The sequence below is a fragment of the Pezoporus wallicus genome, unplaced genomic scaffold (assembly GCF_028554395.1).
Source record: "Pezoporus wallicus isolate ANWC-B61680 ecotype Strahan unplaced genomic scaffold, APGP_CSIRO_Pwel_v1 contig_14429, whole genome shotgun sequence".
Lineage (NCBI taxonomy): Eukaryota > Metazoa > Chordata > Aves > Psittaciformes > Psittacidae > Pezoporus > Pezoporus wallicus.
Genome location: NW_026635833.1, coordinates 1 through 19,905, shown reverse-complemented (window position 1 = coordinate 19,905; position 19,905 = coordinate 1). Strand labels below are relative to the sequence as shown.

Sequence of the window (19,905 nt, the reverse complement as noted above, 5' to 3'; positions counted from 1 at the left end):
ACAGCTTGTCCTTTTCCCTCCCCGTTATCCGATATCCTGGTGCATCCCAACCATGGGAATCACGCGGCTCGGCCCCGCGGCTCCGTTCCAGGGTGCCTTTTCTTAAAGCTCCATTTCTTCAGCCCCCACCGAGCAAGAAAAAGAACCAAAAAAAAAAAACCCAAAATCCCATTTCCATGACCCAAAACACTGAAAATATCCGGTCAAACAAGGGGGGGGGGGGGGAAATAAGAGTTATATCAAAAATAGCCGGCACAGCTCTCAGCATTCCATGCACAAGCCGACATTCCGAGTGCGGGTGAAGCTCCCGCTTGGCTCTTTGTAGGGTTGGGATATGGGGTTACAGAAGGATGGGGAGCCCGAGCTACAAAACGTATCTACAGACCCATATGGGGCTCCCTATATACAACGGCCCCTACGTGCAGCCCGGCTGCTCCTTCCTCTTGGCCACCGTCAGCTCCACACCGGGCATGCGGAAGCCACCCTTGGTCGCGCTGTCGGTGCTGGAGGACGATGACAACCGCGACTTCTTGGCGACGCCAGGCGCCTTGGGCAGCTCCTCGTCGCTGCCGGTCACCTCATAGGAGCCTTTGGTTTTGGAGCCGATGCCCCCGAACGTCCCGAATTTCATCCTGCCCGCTTTGCCTTTGTCACCGGCGTCCAGCTCCAGCGCTCCCAATGGCGGGGAATGGGCCGAGCGCTCGTCGCTGAATGACGACGATCGGTGCCGCGTCTTCCTGCTCTTGAACAAGGAGAACTTGGCCTTGGCCGACGGCGCCTCGGCCCCATCCAGCTCCCCTTCTGCTGAGCCCAGACTGCCCTTGGAGCTCTTCAGGTCCCCTCTGGATCCCGATGCCTCTGGGGAGCCCAGGGCCCCACTGCTCTTCCCTTTCTGCTTGGAGAAGTTGAACTTGGGCATCTTGAGCTTGGATTTCTTCAGGCGGACGTCGGCGTCTTCCAGCTCCAGCTCCGCGGCGCCGGCCTGGATGTGGGCATCGGGGAACTCCACGTCCACCCCCATCTCCCTGCCCTTCACCTCCGGGTCAGAAAACACAAACTTGGGCATCCGCAGCTTGGGGAAGGAAACTTTGCCAACACTGGGCTCTGGGGCACCTGCGCTGACCCCGGGACCTCCCTTTGAGCCGCTGATGTGGAGCTTTGGCCCTTTCACGTTGACGTTCAACCCAGATCCGGATCCTTTCAGGGCAGACGCATCCATGGCCGGAGCATCCACGTGGATGCCAGCGCTGGGCTCCTTGATACCCACATGAGGTGCTTCCACGCTGACTTTTGGAGCTCTGATCTCACCGGTGACATCCAGGTTTGGTCCTTTCAGCTTCAGGTCAGCATCTGGCAGGGAAATGTGAGGCCCTTTCACTTCCACATTGGGTCCTTCCAGCCCAACGCCGGAGCCCTTCAGGCCTCCTTTCACCTGGGGACCTTCAAGGTTGATGCCAACATCGGCTCCATCCACACCGGGGCTGGAAAGCCCAAACTGGGGGAGTTTGAGGGATGGGAGCTTGATGGTGCCACCCAGGATCTCGAAGCCGGCGTCGGACACGTCCACCGATGCTTTGGGGCATTGGACGTCCAAGTCTCCTTTCAACTTTGGTCCTTTCAGGTTCACATCCAGATCTGGGGCTGAAACATCCACTGAGGGCCCTCTGATATCGATGCCTGCGGTGCCCAGGTTGAGATTTGCCCCCGGGGCTTTTGCCTCCATGGAGCACTCAATGCCTCCCTTCAGGTCCGGTCCCTCCATCGTTGGGGACTTGAACTTGGGCAGCTTCAGTTTCCCTCCCAAACCTCCCAGGTCAATTCCCGGCGCATCCAGGCTGACCTTGGGCCCTTCCAGGGAACTCGAAGCGTCCACATCTCCCTTTAGCTTTGGTCCTTTCAGGTTTGCATCAAACTCGGGGCCGGAGATTTGGGGCCCTTGGAGCTTCACATCCACCCCTCGGAGGCTGGCATCGGCCGAAGGGAGGCTCATGCTTCCTTCCATTGCTGGGACAGACAGATCCAGGTTCACATCCGGCATTCCCAGATCAAGACCCATTTTCCCCACCTTGGGCAACTTCAGTTTCCCTTCGGGACCTTCCAGTTCTGCTCCAGGAACATTGACCTCACCCTTTGGTCCTTTCACATTGAAGTCGACGTCTGGCACCGACACCGAGGGAACCGCAACGTCAATGGAGGCTCCTTCCATTTTCAACCCCCCCGCTCCCATCTGCCCACTGGGAAGGTTGAATTTGGGCTTCTTCACGTTCACATCAGGAGCTTCAAGGTCCATGTTGAGACTTGGACCTTTCAGGTCCCCTTTGAACGCTGGCACAGCCACGTCCAGCTCCGGCCCTTTGAGCTCCCCCTCGATCTTGGGGGCTGCCATGGAAGCGTCTCCTCGGAACCGATGCGATTTCAGGTCAAACTCCACATCGGGGAAGGAGATTTTCCCAAACATCGGCTTCTTCCCTTTGGGGGACTTCACCGTAACCTCCCCTTTGGCTGCTGCATCCGGTCCGGATGCGGTCACATCCAAGTCGAGGTCTCCCCCGGCCGCGTTGATGTCGAACCCCCCCTTCTTGCCTTTGACTTTAGGGCCGCTCATGTGAAGTTTGGGCATCTTGAACTTGCTCTTCTTGCCCTTGCCTGCGAGGTTGATGTCCGGTGCCTCCACGTTCAGCTCTGCCTCGGGTAGATCCACATCGGCCCCTGGGCCCTTGACTTCTGCCTTTGGGCTCTTCATCCCGAACCCAAACTTTGACTTCTTCAACTTGGGAACCTTCACATTTGCCTCCAGGCCTTCAATGCTCAGGTCAGGACACTCAACATCAACCTCAGGGCCTTTGATCCCAAGCTCTGGGCCTTTGATGTCAATGTCGGGACTTTTCAGGTTCCCTTCGAGCTTTGGGGTGGAGATGTCGAAGCCTCCCTTGGTCTTGTGGCCTTTCAAGTTCAAATCGATCTCCGGCATCGAGATCTTGGGAACGTTCATGTGCACTTCGGGCATCTTCAGTTTAGGGCCTTTCACTTTGCCCTCTGGACCTTCGATGCTCACATCCGGGACACTGATATCAACCTTGGGGCCTGAGAGATCTACCTCTGCCTTTGGCAGGTTCACATCTACATCAGGACCTTCTCCTTTCAGGCCAAACTTGGGCAGCTTCAGTTTTGGCAGCTTCATTTTGCCCTCCAGGCCATCCCCGTTGACCTCCGGACCCTCAATATTTACTCTGGGGCCCTTGATGTCGATCTCAGGTCCCTTCAGACTGCCCTCAAGCTTTGGGCCTTTCAGGTTGAGGTCGATGTCAGGAATGGAGATATGGGGAGCCTTGATGTGCATCTCGGGCATCTTGAACTTGGGGCCTTTCAGTTTCCCATCCGGCCCCTCAATGTTCACATCAGGTGCCTCAATGTCCAACTTGGGGCCTTTGATGTCAACTTCTGGACACTGCAAATCCCCCTCCAGCTTTGGAGCAGAGACATCCACATCTCCCTTCACTTTGGGGCCCTTCAGGTTGAAGTCAACGTCGGGCATGGAGAACTTGGGGGCCTTGATGTGCATCTCAGGCATCTTGAACTTGGGTCCCTTCAGCTTCCCCTCGGGACCTTCAATGGCCACATCAGGAACCTCAACGTCGATTTTGGGGGCTTTCACATCGATCTGGGGGGCTTTCAAATCACCTTCAAGCCTGGGGCCAGAGACATCCACCCCTCCCTTCAGCTGGGGGCCTTTGATGTTGAAGTCAACGTCAGGGAGGGAGACCTTGGGAGCCTTAATGTGCATTTCGGGCATGGAAAATTTGGGACCTTTGACTTTTCCATCCACACTGACATCAGGAGCCTCCACATCCAAGCTGGGGCCTGAGAGGTCAAGGTCTCCCTTGGGGAGGTTCACATCCACATCCACTCCCTCCCCTTTGAAGCCTGGCATGGAGAACTTGGGCATCTTGAACTTGGGCAGCTTGAATTTCCCCTCTGGACCTTCAACATCAACACTGGGGGCATCGATGTCTAATTTAGGGCCCCCGATGTTGACCTCTGGACCCTTCAGTTCACACTCGACTCCTGGCACAGACACGTCCACATCTCCTTTCACTTTGGGGCCCTTCAGGTTCAAGTCAATGTCAGGCATGGAGATCTTGGGAGCCTTGATGTGCATCTCAGGCATCTTGAACTTGGGGCCTTTCAGTTTCCCCTCAGGACCTTCAATGTCCACCTCTGGACCTTCAATGTCCACCTTTGGAGCAGAAACATCCAGGCTTCCTGTGGGCAGGTTCACGTCCACCTCTGGACCTTCCGCTTTGAATCCCGGCATCCCGAACTTGGGCATCTTGAACTTGGGCATCTTGAACTTTCCTTCTGGGCCTTGAATGTTCACGTCTGGGGCCTCAATGTCCACTTTGGGGCCTTTGATGTCTACATCAGGAGCATTCAGGTCACCCTCGAGCTTTGGGACAGACACATCCACATCTCCCTTTAGCTTGGGCCCCTTCAGATTGAAGTCAACATCAGGCATGGAGAACTTGGGAGCCTTGATGTGCATCTCGGGCATCTTGAACTTGGGGCCCTTCAGCTTCCCCTCAGGACCTTCCAGCTCTACATCGGGAAGGTCAACATCGACTTTGGGACCTTGGATGTCTATTTCTGGGCCTTTCAATTCACCTTCTACCTTGGGTAGAGACACGTCCACATCTCCCTTCACTTTGGGACCTTTCAGGTTCAAGTCAATGTCAGGCATGGAGATCTTGGGAGCCTTGATGTGCATCTCGGGCATCTTGAACTTGGGCCCTTTCAGCTTCCCCTCTGGACCTTCAATGTCCACACTTGGCATCTCAATATCTACCTTTGGGCCAGAAACATCAATATCTCCTTTTGGGAGGTTCACGTCAACCTCTGGACCTTCCGCTTTGAATCCCGGCATCCCGAACTTAGGCATCTTGAACTTGGGCATCTTGAACTTTCCTTCTGGGCCTTGAATGTTCACATCTGGGGCCTCAATGTCCACTTTGGGGCCCTTGATGTCCACATCAGGAGCATTCAGGTCACCTTCAAGCTTGGGAAGTGAAACATCCACATCTCCCTTTAGCTTGGGCCCCTTCAGGTTGAAGTCAACATCAGGCATGGAGATCTTGGGTGCCTTGATGTGCATCTCGGGCATCTTGAACTTGGGGCCTTTCAGCTTCCCCTCGGGACCTTCCAGTTCAACATCAGGAAGGTCAACATTGACTTTGGGACCACTGATATCCAGTTCTGGACCTTTCAATTCACCTTCTACCTTGGGAAGAGACACGTCCACATCTCCCTTCACTTTGGGGCCCTTCAGGTTCAGGTCAATGTCAGGCATGGAGATCTTGGGAGCCTTGATGTGCATCTCAGGCATCTTGAACTTGGGGCCCTTCAGCTTCCCCTCTGGACCTTCCAGCTCAACATCAGGAAGGTCAACGTCCAGTTTAGGGCCTTTGATGTCAATATCTGGACCTTTCAAATCACCCTCCAGCTTTGGCACAGACACGTCCACATCCCCCTTCACTTTGGGACCTTTCAGGTTCAGGTCAAAGTCCGGCATTGAGATCTTGGGGGCTTTGAAATGCATCTCTGGCATCTTGAACTTGGGACCCTTCAATTTCCCTTCTGGGCCCTCTATTTGAACATCTGGGGCACCAATGTCCATCTCAGGACCTTTAACATCCACTTTGGGGCCTTTCAGGTCACCTTCCACACACGGCACAGACACATCCACATCCCCCTTCACTTTTGGGCCTTTCAGGTTCAGGTCAAAGTCTGGCATCGAGATCTTGGGGGCCTTAAAATGCATCTCAGGCATCTTCAGTTTGGGGCCTTTCAGTTTTCCTTCTGGTCCTTCAATGTCCACATCAGGAACATCTATGTCCACTTTGGGTCCTTTGATATCCAGTTCCGGACCTTTCAATTCACCTTCTACCTTGGGGAGAGACACATCCACATCTCCCTTCACTTTGGGGCCCTTCATGTTCAAGTCAATGTCAGGCATGGAGATCTTGGGAGCCTTAATGTGCATCTCGGGCATCTTGAACTTGGGGCCTTTCAGTTTCCCCTCAGGACCTTCAATGTCCAACTCTGGACCTTCAATGTCCACCTTTGGAGCAGAAACATCCAGGCTTCCCGTGGGCAGGTTCACGTCCACCTCTGGACCTTCTGCTTTGAATCCCGGCATCCCAAACTTGGGCATCTTGAACTTGGGCATCTTGAACTTTCCTTCTGGGCCTTGAATGTCCACATCTGGCACCTCAATGTCGACCTTGGGGCCCCCAATACTGATGTCAGGAGCCTTCAGGTCACCCTCGAGCTTTGGAGCGGAAATATCTATGTCTCCTTTCAGGCTTGGACCTTTGAGGTTGAAGCTGGCGTCAGGCATGGAGATTTTGGGAGCCTTGATGTGCATCTCGGGCATCTTGAACTTGGGACCTTTCAGTTTTCCTTCAACATCCAGCTCGGGAGCATCAATGTCAACCTTTGGTCCCTGGATGTTAACGTCTGGAACACTCAAGTCCCCTTCCATTTTTGGCACGGAAAGGTCGATGTCTACCCCCCCTTTGGACTTGGGGCCTTTCAAATTCAAGTCCAAATCTGGCATGGAAATATGGGGACCTTTGATGTTCATTTCAGGCATTTTAAACTTGGGGCCTTTCAATTTGCCTTTGGGACCTTCAATGTCAAGGTCAGGAACCTCGACATCCACTTTGGGTCCTTTCACAGTCACATCTGAGCCTTTCAGATCCACTTGAGGAAGAGACACATCCACATCTCCCTTCACTTTGGGACCTTTCAGGTTCAGGTCAATGTCAGGCATGGAGATCTTGGGTGCTTTGATGTTCACTTCTGGCATCTTCAAGTGGGGGCCCTTCAGCTTCCCCTCTGGACCTTCTATCTCCAAGCCAGCACCTTCGATATCCAGCTTGGGACCCGAAACATCCAGCTCTGCTTTGGGAATGCTGAGGTCCACCTCTGGCCCCTCTGCTTTAAACCCCGACACCCCAAACTTGGGCATCTTGAACTTGGGCATCTTGAGTTTTCCCTCTGGTCCATGAACATCCACATCAGGTGCCTCGATGTTGACTTTGGGGCCTTTGATGTCCAAATCAGGCCCTTTCAGTTCCCCTTCCAACTTGGGGCTGGAAACATCCAAGTCTCCTTTCACTTTATGCCCTTTTAGGTTGAGCTCCACATCTGGCATCGAGACTTTGGGTGAGGAAATGGTCAGAAAAGGCATTTTGAACTTGGAGCCCTTCGATTTTGCCTGAATATCCACCTCTGGAGCAGCAACATCAACTTTTGGGCCGGACAGCTCAACCTCAGGTTTCTTCACTTTCAGGTCCACCTCAGGGCTTTGCACTTTGGGGCCAGAAAAGCCAAATTTGGGGAGTTTAAACCTGGATTTTTTCCCTTTTCCTTCAAGATCAAGCTTTGGTCCCTCAACCTCAACCTCTGGCCCTTTGATGTCCAGCTTGGGACTCTTCAGCTCAGCTTCTACTTTGGGAATAGAAGGATCAATGTCCCCTTTCACTTTGGGACCTTTCAGATGTAAGTCAATGTCGGGCATGGAGATTTTGGGAACATTGAAGCCAATCTCAGGCTTCTTCAATTTAGGGCCCTTCAATTTCCCTTCTGGCCCTTCAATGTCCAGGTCAGGAACAGAAACATCAACCTTGGGACCCGAAATAGCAACATCGGCCTCAGGAAGGTTGACATCAAGATCTGGGCCTTCTCCTTTCAACCCAGACAACCCAAACTTGGGCATCTTGAACTTGGGCATCTTGATTTTACCTTCAGGGCCATGAATGTCCACGTCTGGGGCCTCAATGTCCACTTTGGGGCCCTTGATGTCCACATCAGGAGCCTTCAGGTCACCCTCGAGCTTTGGGAGAGACACGTCCACATCCCCCTTAACTTTGGGCCCCTTGAGGTTGAAGTCAACGTCGGGCATGGAGAACTTGGGAGCCTTGATGTGCATCTCGGGCATCTTGAACTTTGGGCCTTTCAACTTCCCCTCTGGGCCTTCCAGTTCAACATCAGGAAGGTCAACATTGACTTTGGGACCACTGATATCCAGTTCTGGACCTTTCAATTCACCTTCTACCTTGGGTAGAGACACGTCCACATCTCCCTTCAGCTTAGGGCCCTTCAGATTGAAGTCCACATCAGGCATGGAGATCTTGGGAGCCTTGATGTGCATCTCGGGCATCTTGAACTTGGGGCCCTTCAGCTTCCCCTCAGGGCCTTCAATGTCCACCTCTGGACCTTCAATGTCCACCTTTGGAGCAGAAACATCCAGGCTTCCTGTGGGCAGGTTCACATCCACCTCTGGACCTTCCGCTTTGAATCCCGGCATCCCGAACTTGGGCATCTTGAACTTGGGCATCTTGAACTTTCCTTCTGGGCCTTGAATGTTCACGTCTGGGGCCTCAATGTCCACTTTGGGGCCTTTGATGTCCACATCAGGAGCCTTCAGGTCACCCTCGAGCTTTGGGACAGACACATCCACATCTCCCTTTAGCTTGGGCCCCTTCAGATTGAAGTCAACATCAGGCATGGAGATTTTGGGAGCCTTGATGTGCATCTCGGGCATCTTGAACTTGGGGCCCTTCACCTTCCCCTCGGGACCTTCCAGTTCAACATCAGGAAGGTCAACATCGACTTTGGGAGCTTGGATATCTATTTCAGGGCCCTTTAAGTCACCTTCCAACTTGGGTAGTGACACGTCCACATCTCCCTTCACTTTGGGGCCCTTCAGATTCAAGTCAATGTCAGGCATGGAGATCTTGGGAGCCTTGATGTGCATCTCGGGCATCTTGAACTTGGGGCCCTTCAGCTTCACCTCAGGACACTCAATGTCCACCTCTGGACCTTCAAGGTCCACCTTTGGAGCAGAAACATCCAGGCTTCCTGTGGGCAGGTTCATGTCAACCTCTGGACCTTCTGCTTTGAAACCCGGCACCCCAAACTTGGGCATCTTGAACTTGGGCATCTTGAACTTTCCTTCTGGCCCTTGAATGTTCACATCTGGGGCCTCAATGTCCACTTTGGGGCCCTTGATGTCCACATCAGGAGCCTTCAGGTCACCCTCGAGCTTTGGAACAGACACATCCACATCTCCCTTTAGCTTGGGCCCCTTCAGATTGAAGTCAACATCGGGCATGGAGAATTTCGGTGCCTTGATGTGCATCTCGGGCATCTTGAACTTGGGGCCCTTCAGCTTCCCCTCAGGACCTTCCAGCTCTACATCGGGAAGGTCAACATCGACTTTGGGACCTTGGATGTCTATTTCTGGGCCTTTCAATTCACCCTCGACCTTGGGTAGAGACACGTCCACATCTCCCTTCACTTTGGGACCTTTCAGGTTCAAGTCAATGTCAGGCATGGAGATCTTGGGAGCCTTGATGTGCATCTCGGGCATCTTGAACTTGGGGCCCTTCAGCTTCCCCTCTGGACATTCAATGTCCACACTTGGCATCTCAACATCCACCTTTGGGCCAGAAACATCAATATCTCCCTTTGGGAGGTTCACATCAACCTCTGGACCTTCCGCTTTGAATCCCGGCATCCCGAACTTGGGCATCTTGAACTTGGGCATCTTGAACTTTCCTTCTGGGCCTTGAATGTTCACATCTGGGGCCTCAATGTCCACTTTGGGGCCCTTGATGTCCACATCAGGAGCATTCAGGTCACCCTCGAGCTTTGGAACAGACACATCCACATCTCCCTTTAGCTTGGGCCCCTTCAGATTGAAGTCAACATCAGGCATGGAGATCTTGGGTGCCTTGATGTGCATCTCGGGCATCTTGAACTTGGGGCCCTTCAGCTTCCCCTCTGGGCCTTCCAGCTCTACATCAGGGAGGTCAACATCGACTTTGGGACCTTGGATGTCTATTTCTGGGCCTTTCAATTCACCCTCGACCTTGGGAAGAGACACATCCACATCTCCCTTCACTTTGGGACCTTTCAGGTTCAAGTCAATGTCAGGCATGGAGATCTTGGGAGCCTTGATGTGCATCTCGGGCATCTTGAACTTGGGCCCTTTCAGCTTCCCCTCTGGACCTTCAATGTCCACACTTGGCATCTCAACATCCACCTTCGGAGCAGAAACATCAATATCTCCCTTTGGGAGGTTCACATCAACCTCTGGACCTTCCGCTTTGAATCCCGGCATCCCAAACTTGGGCATCTTGAACTTGGGCATCTTGAACTTTCCTTCTGGCCCTTGAATGCTCACATCTGGGGCCTCAATGTCCACTTTGGGGCCCTTGATGTCAACATCGGGACATTTTAGGTCACCCTCGAGCTTTGGAACAGACACATCCACGTCTCCCTTTATCTTGGGCCCCTTCAGGTTGAAGTCAACATCAGGCATGGAGATCTTGGGTGCCTTGATGTGCATCTCTGGCATCTTGAACTTGGGACCTTTCAGCTTCCCCTCGGGACATTCTAGTTCAACATCAGGAAGGTCAACATTGACTTTGGGACCTTTGACATCCAGTTCTGGACCTTTCAAGTCACCCTCGACCTTGGGTAGAGACACGTCCACATCTCCCTTCACTTTGGGGCCTTTCAGGTTCAGGTCAATGTCAGGCATGGAGATCTTGGGAGTCTTGATGTGCATCTCGGGCATCTTGAACTTGGGGCCTTTCAGTTTCCCTTCAGGACCTTGCAGTTCAACATCAGGAAGGTCAACGTCCAGTTTAGGGCCTTTGATGTCCACGTCGGGACCTTTCAAATCACCCTCCAGCTTTGGCACAGACACGTCCACGTCCCCCTTCACTCTGGGACCTTTCAGGTTCAGGTCAAAGTCTGGCATTGAAATCTTGGGGGCTTTGAAATGCATCTCTGGCATCTTGAACTTGGGACCCTTCAGCTTCCCCTCTGGGACCTCAATATCCACATCAGGCGCTTCTATGTCCACTTTGGGTCCTTTGATATCCACATCGGGGCCTTTCAAGTCACCCTCCAGTTTGGGGGCAGAAACATCCAGGTCTCCCTTTAGCTTGGGACCTTTGCGGTTGAGGTCGATGTCAGGCATGGAGATCTTGGGGGTCTTGAAGTGCATCTCGGGCATCTTGAACTTGGGGCCTTTAATTTTTGCTTCTGGACACTCGAGGTCAATGTCAGGAACATTCACATCCAGTTTAGGGCCTTTGATGTCAATATCTGGACCTTGCAAATCACCCTCCAGCTTTGGCACGGACACGTCCACGTCCCCCTTCACTTTGGGACCTTTCAGGTTCAGGTCAAAGTCCGGCATCGAGATCTTGGGAGCCTTAATGTGCATCTCGGGCATCTTGAACTTGGGACCCTTCAGCTTCCCCTCGGGACACTCAATATCAAGGTCAGGCACATCTATGTCCACTTGGGGCCCCTTAAGTTCCAGATCTGGCCCTTTGATGTCCCCCTCAATTTTGGGAGCAGAAACATCCAGTTCACCCTTCACTTTGGGACCTTTCAAGTTGAGGTCCACATCAGGCATAGAGAATTTGGGAGCCTTGACGTGCATCTCGGGCATCTTTATCTTGGGCCCTTTCCATTTTCCCTCAGGACCTTCAATATCAAGATCAGGAACATCCACATCCAACTTCGGACCTTTAATATTCACATCAGGTCCCTTCAATTCACCTTCAAGTTGTGGTACAGAAACATCAGCACCACCCTTCACCTTGGGGCCCTTCAGGTTCAAGTCAATATCAGGCATGGAGATCTTGGGAGCCTTGATGTGCATCTCGGGCATCTTGAACTTGGGCCCTTTCAGCTTCCCCTCTGGACCTTCAATGTCCACACTTGGCATCTCAATATCTACCTTTGGGCCAGAAACATTAACATCTCCTTTTGGCAGGTTCACGTCCACCTCTGGACCTTCCGCTTTGAGTCCCGGCATCCCGAACTTGGGCATCTTGAACTTGGGCATCTTGAACTTTCCTTCTGGGCCATGAACATTGACATCGGGACCCTCAATGTCCACTTTGGGGCCTTTGATGTCAATATCAGGAGCCTTCAGGTCACCTTCGAGCTTTGGAAGAGACACATCCACATCTCCCTTCACTTTGGGGCCCTTCAGGTTCAAGTCAATGTCAGGCATGGAGATCTTGGGAGCCTTGATGTGCATCTCGGGCATCTTGAACTTGGGGCCTTTCAGTTTCCCTTCCGGACCTTCAATGTCCACCTCTGGACATTCAAGGTCCACCTTTGGAGCAGAAACATCCAGGCTTCCTGTGGGCAGGTTCACGTCCACCTCTGGACCTTCTGCTTTGAATCCTGGCATCCCAAACTTGGGCATCTTGAACTTGGGCATCTTGAACTTTCCTTCTGGCCCATGGATGTTCACGTCTGGGGCCTCAATGTCCACTTTGGGGCCTTTGATGTCCACATCAGGAGCCTTCAGGTCACCCTCGAGCTTTGGGACAGACACATCCACATCTCCCTTTAGCTTGGGCCCCTTCAGATTGAAGTCAACATCAGGCATGGAGATTTTGGGAGCCTTGATGTGCATCTCGGGCATCTTGAACTTGGGGCCTTTCAGTTTCCCCTCGGGGCCTTCCAGCTCTACATCAGGAAGGTCAACATCGACTTTGGGACCTTTGATATCCAATTCTGGGCCTTTCAATTCACCTTCTACCTTGGGTAGAGACACGTCCACATCTCCCTTCACTTTGGGGCCCTTCAGGTTCAGGTCAATGTCAGGCATGGAGATCTTGGGAGCCTTGATGTGCATCTCGGGCATCTTGAACTTGGGGCCTTTTACTTTCCCCTCGGGACCTTCAATGTCCACCTCTGGACCCTCAATGTCCACCTTTGGAGCAGAAATATCCAGGCTTCCTGTCGGCAGGTTCACATCCACCTCTGGACCTTCCGCTTTGAATCCCGGCATCCCGAACTTGGGCATCTTGAACTTGGGCATCTTGAACTTTCCTTCTGGGCCTTGAATGTTCACATCTGGGGCCTCAATGTCCACTTTGGGGCCCTTGATGTCAACATCGGGACATTTTAGGTCACCCTCGAGCTTTGGAACAGACACATCCACATCACCCTTGACTTTGGGCCCCTTCAGATTGAAGTCAACATCGGGCATGGAGAACTTGGGAGCCTTGATGTGCATCTCGGGCATCTTGAACTTAGGACCTTTCAGCTTCCCCTCGGGACCTTCCAGTTCAACATCAGGAAGGTCAACATCAACTTTGGGACCTTGGATGTCTATTTCTGGGCCTTTCAATTCACCTTCTACCTTGGGTAGTGACATGTCCACATCTCCCTTCACTTTGGGACCTTTCAGGTTCAAGTCAATGTCAGGCATGGAGATCTTGGGAGCCTTGATGTGCATCTCGGGCATCTTGAACTTGGGCCCTTTCAGCTTCCCCTCTGGACCTTCAATGTCCACACTTGGCATCTCAATATCTACCTTTGGGCCAGAAACATCAACATCTCCTTTTGGCAGGTTCACGTCCACCTCTGGACCTTCCGCTTTGAGTCCCGGCATCCCGAACTTGGGCATCTTGAACTTGGGCATCTTGAACTTCCCTTCTGGGCCTTGAATGTTCACGTCTGGGGCCTCAATGTGCACTTTGGGGCCCTTGATGTCCACGTCGGGAGCCTTCAGGTCACCTTCAAGCTTGGGAGCTGAGACTTCGATGTCCCCTTTCATGCTGGGTCCTTTCAGGTTGAAGTCAACGTCAGGCATGGCGATCTTTGGAGCCTTGATGTGCATCTCGGGCATCTTGAACTTGGGGCCCTTCAGCTTCCCCTCAGGACACTCGAGATCAATGTTGGGTGCCTCAACATCGACTTTCGGCCCCTTGATGTCTACGTCTGGACCTTTCAATTCACCTTCTAGCTTCGGAGCTGCGACATCCATCTCTCCTTTCACCTTCGGTCCCTTCAGGTTCAAATCTACGTCGGGCATGGAGATTTTGGGGGTCTTGATATTCAGCTTCGGCATCCTGAACTTGGGGCCTTTCCATTTCCCTTCTGCTCCTCCAACATCCAGCTCTGTCCCTTCAAGATCTACCTCTGGTCCCGAAACTTCTATCTCTCCTTTTGGCACATTGATGTCCACATCAGGTCCCTCAATCTTCGGACCAGACACATGGAATTGAGGCAGTTTCATTTTGGGCATCTTCAGTTTGGCTTCTGGACCTTCCAGGTTGACATCTGGCACCTCCACATCTACTTTGGGCCCCTTGATGGTAACACCAGGTTCTTTCAAGTCACCTTCTACCTTTGGAAGAGAAACGTCCACCTCTCCTTTCACTTTGTGCCCCTTCAAGTTCAAATCCACATCGGGCATCGAGATCTTCGGCGTCTTGATATTGAGCTTGGGCATCTTGAATTTGGGGCCTTTTATTTTCCCTTCTGGACATTCCAAGTCCACCTCGGGCATCTCAACATCCACTCTGGGACCTTCCATGTCTATTTTGGGGCCTTTCAAGCTGAGATCTACATCTGGCGTGGACAGTTTGGGGGTCTGGATGTTCAGTTCGGGCATTTTCAGTGTGAGACCTTTCCCTTCTAGCCCTTTGATGCCCACATTGGGCACATCAATGTCAACCCTGGGACCGGAGATGTCCACCTCTCCCTTGGGAAGGGTCACAGCCACATCGGGGACCTCTCCCTTCACCCCAAACTTGGGCATCTTCAGCTTGGGCATCTTCAGTTTGCCTTCAGGACCATGAATGTCCACATCTGGGGCTTCAATGTCAACCTTGGGGCCTTTGATGTCAAGCCCAGGGGCTTTGAGCTCCCCTTCCAGTTTAGGGGCAGAAACATCGAGGTCTCCCTTCACTTTGGGCCCTTTCAGGTTCAGGTCGATGTCAGGCATGGAGATCTGGGGGGTCTTGAAGCTCACGTCCGGCATCTTCACCTTGGGGCCTTTCAGTTTCCCTTCTGGCCCTTTGATGTCCACACTGGGCACGTCAACATCAACGCCAGGGCCAGAGATGTCCACTTTACCCTTTGGGAGCATCACATCGACATCGGGGGCCTCTCCCTTCACCCCAAACTTGGGCATCTTCAGCTTGGGCATCTTCAGTTTGCCTTCAAGACCATGAATGTCCACATCGGGGGCTTCAATGTCAACCTTGGGGCCCTTGAGCTCTAGTTCTGGACCCTTCAGATCAGCTCCTACTGTGGGGATGGAAACCTCCACACCACCCTTCACCTTGGGGCCCTTCAGGTTCAGGTCAACGTCTGGCACCGAGACCTTTGGGGCTGTGATGAGCATCTCGGGCATCTTCACCTCGGGGCCCTTCAGTTTTCCTTCTATCCCTTTGATGTCCACATTGGGCACATCAATGTCAACCCTGGGACCAGAGACGTCCACCTCGCCCTTGGGAAGGGTCACAGCCACATCGGGGACCTCTCCCTTCACCCCAAACTTGGGCATCTTCAGCTTGGGCATCTTCAGTTTGCCTTCAGGGCCATGAATGTCCACATCTGGGGCTTCAATGTCAACCTTGGGGCCTTTGATGTCGAGCCCAGGGGCTTTGAGCTCCCCTTCCAGTTTAGGGGCAGAAACATCGAGGTCTCCCTTCACTTTGGGCCCTTTCAGGTTCAGGTCGATGTCAGGCATGGAGATATGGGGGGTCTTCACGTGCACCTCCGGCATCGTGACTTTGGGGCCTTTAACGTTGACATCAGGAATGGCCATTCCCACCTTGGGGCCGCCGATGTCGAGCTGGGGTCCTTTCAAGTCAGCACCCAGCTTTGGGACAGCAACATCCAGGTCTCCTTTGAGCTTAGGGCCCTTCCCATGGAGGTCCAGCTCTGGTGCGGATACACCAGGGCCTTTCAGGAGCCCCTCTGGGCTTTCAAACTCAACACCAGGAGCCTTCACGTCCACCTTGAGACCCTTGGGGCCGAGTCCTTTGACTTCTCCTTCCACCCTGGGCACGGTGACACCGGCATCGCCCTTTGCGTGGGGGCCTTTCAGCTGCAGGTTCACATCCGAGAGGGAGATCTGAGGAGTTTCCACCTTCTTGAACTTGGGGCCTTTCCATTCCCCTTCCATGGCTGCGTCGGGAATGCCGACATCGGCCTCAGGTGCCGCCGGTCCCACCGTCGGGAGCGCCGCTTCCACAGCAGCACCTTTGGGAAGGCTCACGGTTGGCATCCGGAGCTTCCCTTTGGCACCGGGAATGTCCACATGGGCTGCTGGGAGCTCCACACCGGGGCCTTTCACTGCTCCCTTCAGCCCCACATCCACCTGCGGGGATGGGATTTCAATGGAGGGAGCTGGGATTTCAACGGAGGGAGCTGGGATTTCAGGTCCTGTGACTTGGATGGATGAGGAGGGGACGTCCATGAATGGAGCTGGTGGTGCCGGAGCATCGGAGCCCAAGACCGGGAACCCGAATTTGGGCATTTTCAACACAGGAATCTGGATTTTTCCCACGTCCACAGCTGGGCTTTCCATGGCTGGGAAGGAAACTTCCACACCAGGAGCTTGGATCCCCCCCTGCACACAAGGGGCAGCAGCAGCGTTTGAGAGCTTCCCCCCCGGCAGCTCCCCTTGAGCATCCACGCTGGAACCGGGGCCTTTCCCATCCAACCGGGGCCCCTTGATGTGGAAACCCGCATCCAGGGATCCCGTTTGTCCAATGGGGATGGAGCCGCCCGGGGACCCCACCGACAGCGAGCCGGAGCCGTCGTATCCCGGCACCTCCACCACAATAGGGCTTCCAGTTTCCCCACCGGGAGCATCCATCGATCCCGACACCGTTATCCCGGCTTTTCCCAGTTTTGGGGCACAAGGTCCGGCCGCCGGGCCTGGAGCATCCATGATGACTTTCCCTGGATCAACGTTGGTTTCCATGCCATGGCTGAGCTCCTGGGTCGGGATGCGGACCTTGAAGTCTGTTCCGACGACGTCGACGCCTTTGGCCCCGTCGTGGCGGGTGACATCGACGGTGTAGGCTGTCATCCTCTTGGTGACGGTGATGGTGCTGCTCTGCACCCCAGCACCTTCCACCTCCAGCACCTCCTCCGACTTGAGCCGCGGCTTGATCTTCGTGGTGTAGATCCTCCTGTATTCCTCATCATCTCCACTCTGGAAGCCAAGAGACCTTCATCAGCACCACGACTCTTCCTCTTCCTCCTCCTCCTCCCAGCCCCATCGCCCATCACTCACCAGCACAACCTCAGGGCTGCTGCCCCCCATGAACACGTCGTGGGGCCAAGTCTGTCCCGGCCCTGGGGACTTGTCCCCTCGGCGCTGCAGGCGCAAGCCCACCGTGTGGTGCCCCATGGTGGTGAGGAGCTGGGCCACCTCCCCCGACTGCAGGTTGTCAAAGTAGACCGTGGCGCTCACGATCTGGTCCCCTGCGTGGGGCGAGCAGAGGGAGAGGGGTCAGGGAGGTGGGGAGCGACCGTGATTGAGCTATGGGGTGATGGAGCGAGGAGGGGGTGGGAAATGGGGTTTGGGTCCAAGGAGGGGGTGGGACATGGGGTGATGGAGCGAGGAGGGGGTGGGAAATGGGGTGATGGAGAGAGGAGGGGGTGGGAAATGGGGTGATGGAGAGAGGAGGGGGTGGGAAATGGGGTGATGGAGAGAGGAGGGGGTGGGAAATGGGGTGATGGAGAGAGGAGGGGGTGGGAAGAGAGAGGGGGTGGGGTGATGGAGAGAGGAGGGGGGGAAATGGGGTGATGGAGAGAGGAGGGGTGATGGAGAGAGGAGGGGGTGGGAGACAGGGTGATGGAGAGAGGAGGGGGTGGGAAATGGGGTGATGGAGAGAGGAGGGGGTGGGAAATGGGGTGATGGAGAGAGGAGGGGGTGGGAGACGGGGTGATGGAGAGAGGAGGGGGTGGGAAATGGGGTTTGGGTCCAAGAAGGAGGTGGGAAATGGGGTGAAGGGGGGGTGGAAATGGGGTGATGGAGAGAGGAGGGGGAGGGAAATGGGGTGATGGAGGGAGGAGGGGGTGGGAAATGGGGTGATGGAGAGAGGAGGGGGTGGGAAATGGGGTTTGGGTCCAAGGAGGGGTGGGAAATGGGGTGATGGAGAGAGGAAGGGGTGGGAAATGGGGTGATGGAGAGAGGAGGGGGAGGGAAATGGGGTGATGGAGCAAGGGGGGGGAGGGGGGGAAATGGGTCATGGACCAAGGAGGAGGGAAATGGGGTGATGGAGAGAGGGGAGGGGGTGGGAAATGGGGTGATGGAACAAGGAGGGGCTGGGAATTGGGGTGACGGAGCAAGGGGGGGGGGAGAATGGGTCATGGACCAAGGAGGAGGGAAATGGGTGATGGACAAAGGGGAAGGTGAGAAATGGGTTATGAAGGAAGGAGGTGGGAAATGGGGTGATGGACAAAGAAGAGGGTGGGAAATGGGGTTTGGGTCCAAGGAAGGGGTGGGAACAGCACAAAGGGCAGGTTCTCACCCTTCCCCCCCCCCCCCAAAGGACCCAGCCCGGGTCCCACCTTCCCTCACGACGCCCATCCTGGCGGCCGGCGAGTTCTGCTGCACCCGCTTGATGAAGACCCCGTCATCGGTCTGGTCGATGGTGATGCCATGGGAGCCGCTGCCCTGCCAGTTGGGGAGCAGGATCTCCCGCGTCTCCTCCTCCTTCTCCATCTGGCGACGGGAGAAGGGAAGGGTCAGGGAATGGGTGGTGCTGGAAGGGATCTTCCAAGGGCTCCAAGTCCAACCCCTGCTGCAATGAGCGCCAACCAAACCCAGACCCACACCCAGCCTGGCCTGGGGGGATGGAGGAGATGGATGTGGGGCTTGAAGCCCCACTGACCTTGCTGGGATGCTGCTCCCGGCTGGATCCGCCCCAGGAATCCCTCGGCCTTTGCTTGTGGACCTTGTGGCAGCTCCTGCGTCACCTTCCCAGCCTGGAGGAGACATTGGAGAGGTCCCCGTGAAGCTCCAGCCTTGCTCCCGTCGCCTCTTCCTCCCTTCCTTGAGCACCCAGATGGGAGCCAAAGCGCGGCCCGGCCACCCCGTTGGGTGGTGGTGGTCAATGGGACAAGCAGCAAGAAGATGCAGAAGAGCCACCATGGCCAAGGGTTGACCCGACCAAAGGCCTTGGCTGCTGGAGATGCCTTTCCTACAGGTACCAGCCATGGATCTAAACCTCAGAGCAGCTCATTCCACATCAGGACATGGGTCAAGCATGCAACCCCATGGAGCTCATCCATACATGGATGATCTGGGAGGTTCAGAAGGACCAAACCCAGTGAGGACACCGGGCTCCCCAGCATGGAGAGCTCAATGGAGGCATTGCCCTTCAGGGCCTTGTCCAACCATGGAGCCCCAGAGAAACCCCACAGCGAGCAGGGGCTGGTTGAGGTGGGACGGGACGATCCGGTCCATGGGGGATGGTCCTGAAGGATGCGGGTATCTCCAAGGATGGAGACTCCACCACCTCTTGGAGCAGCCGGAGGACACTGGTGGCAACTGGGAGGGTTTTAACCACCTGGATGATGGGAGCTCCAGTTTGCCGATGGCACCAAACTGGGAGCATCCGGTAACGCCAGAGGGGGCTGAGAGGAACCTCGTGGTGTAGCCACCAAGAAGAACCTGGATGTGCCCCCCCCAACCCCATGCACCAAGAGCTGGAGCAAAGGCCCTGGTGGTCCTGATGGCCACAGGGTTGAGCCCCCAGCGTGCCCTTGCTGCTGGGTGCTCTGGGCTGGACCTGCTCCATGGGGAGGAACCACCCCAGGCACTGATGGGTGCAGGAGGATCCCATTAGGAAGCACCTTGACCCCATGAGGGTGCTGGCGGCGGCATCTCCATCCGGGACGTGTGGTCCCAAGGGGGGAATTGGGTGGCCCCAATGGAGCCTGGGGCTGGATGAGGTGACCTTGGAGGGGGGGGGGGGGGGGGGTGGGTCCCATCCCACATCGTGTGTGTCCCGTCCCCCCCCACAACCCCATCACCGCAGCCACGGA

The 19,905-nt window shown here is 54.9% G+C and overlaps 1 protein-coding gene across 1 annotated transcript; it reads right to left on the bottom strand.

The window, feature by feature from the left end:
• Nucleotides 1-324: 324 nt before the first annotated feature.
• On the bottom strand, nucleotides 325-18,964 carry AHNAK (AHNAK nucleoprotein). The gene is made up of 7 exons (XM_057398355.1): nucleotides 18,750-18,964; nucleotides 18,427-18,580; nucleotides 17,144-17,334; nucleotides 11,987-17,062; nucleotides 9,853-11,824; nucleotides 6,548-9,630; nucleotides 325-6,499 (listed from the first exon to the last, which is right to left on the bottom strand). The coding sequence occupies exons 2-7, from the start codon at nucleotides 18,578-18,580 to the stop codon at nucleotides 416-418; spliced, it is 16,560 nt and encodes a 5,519-aa protein (XP_057254338.1). The 5' UTR covers nucleotides 18,750-18,964; the 3' UTR covers nucleotides 325-415.
• Nucleotides 18,965-19,905: the final 941 nt, after the last annotated feature.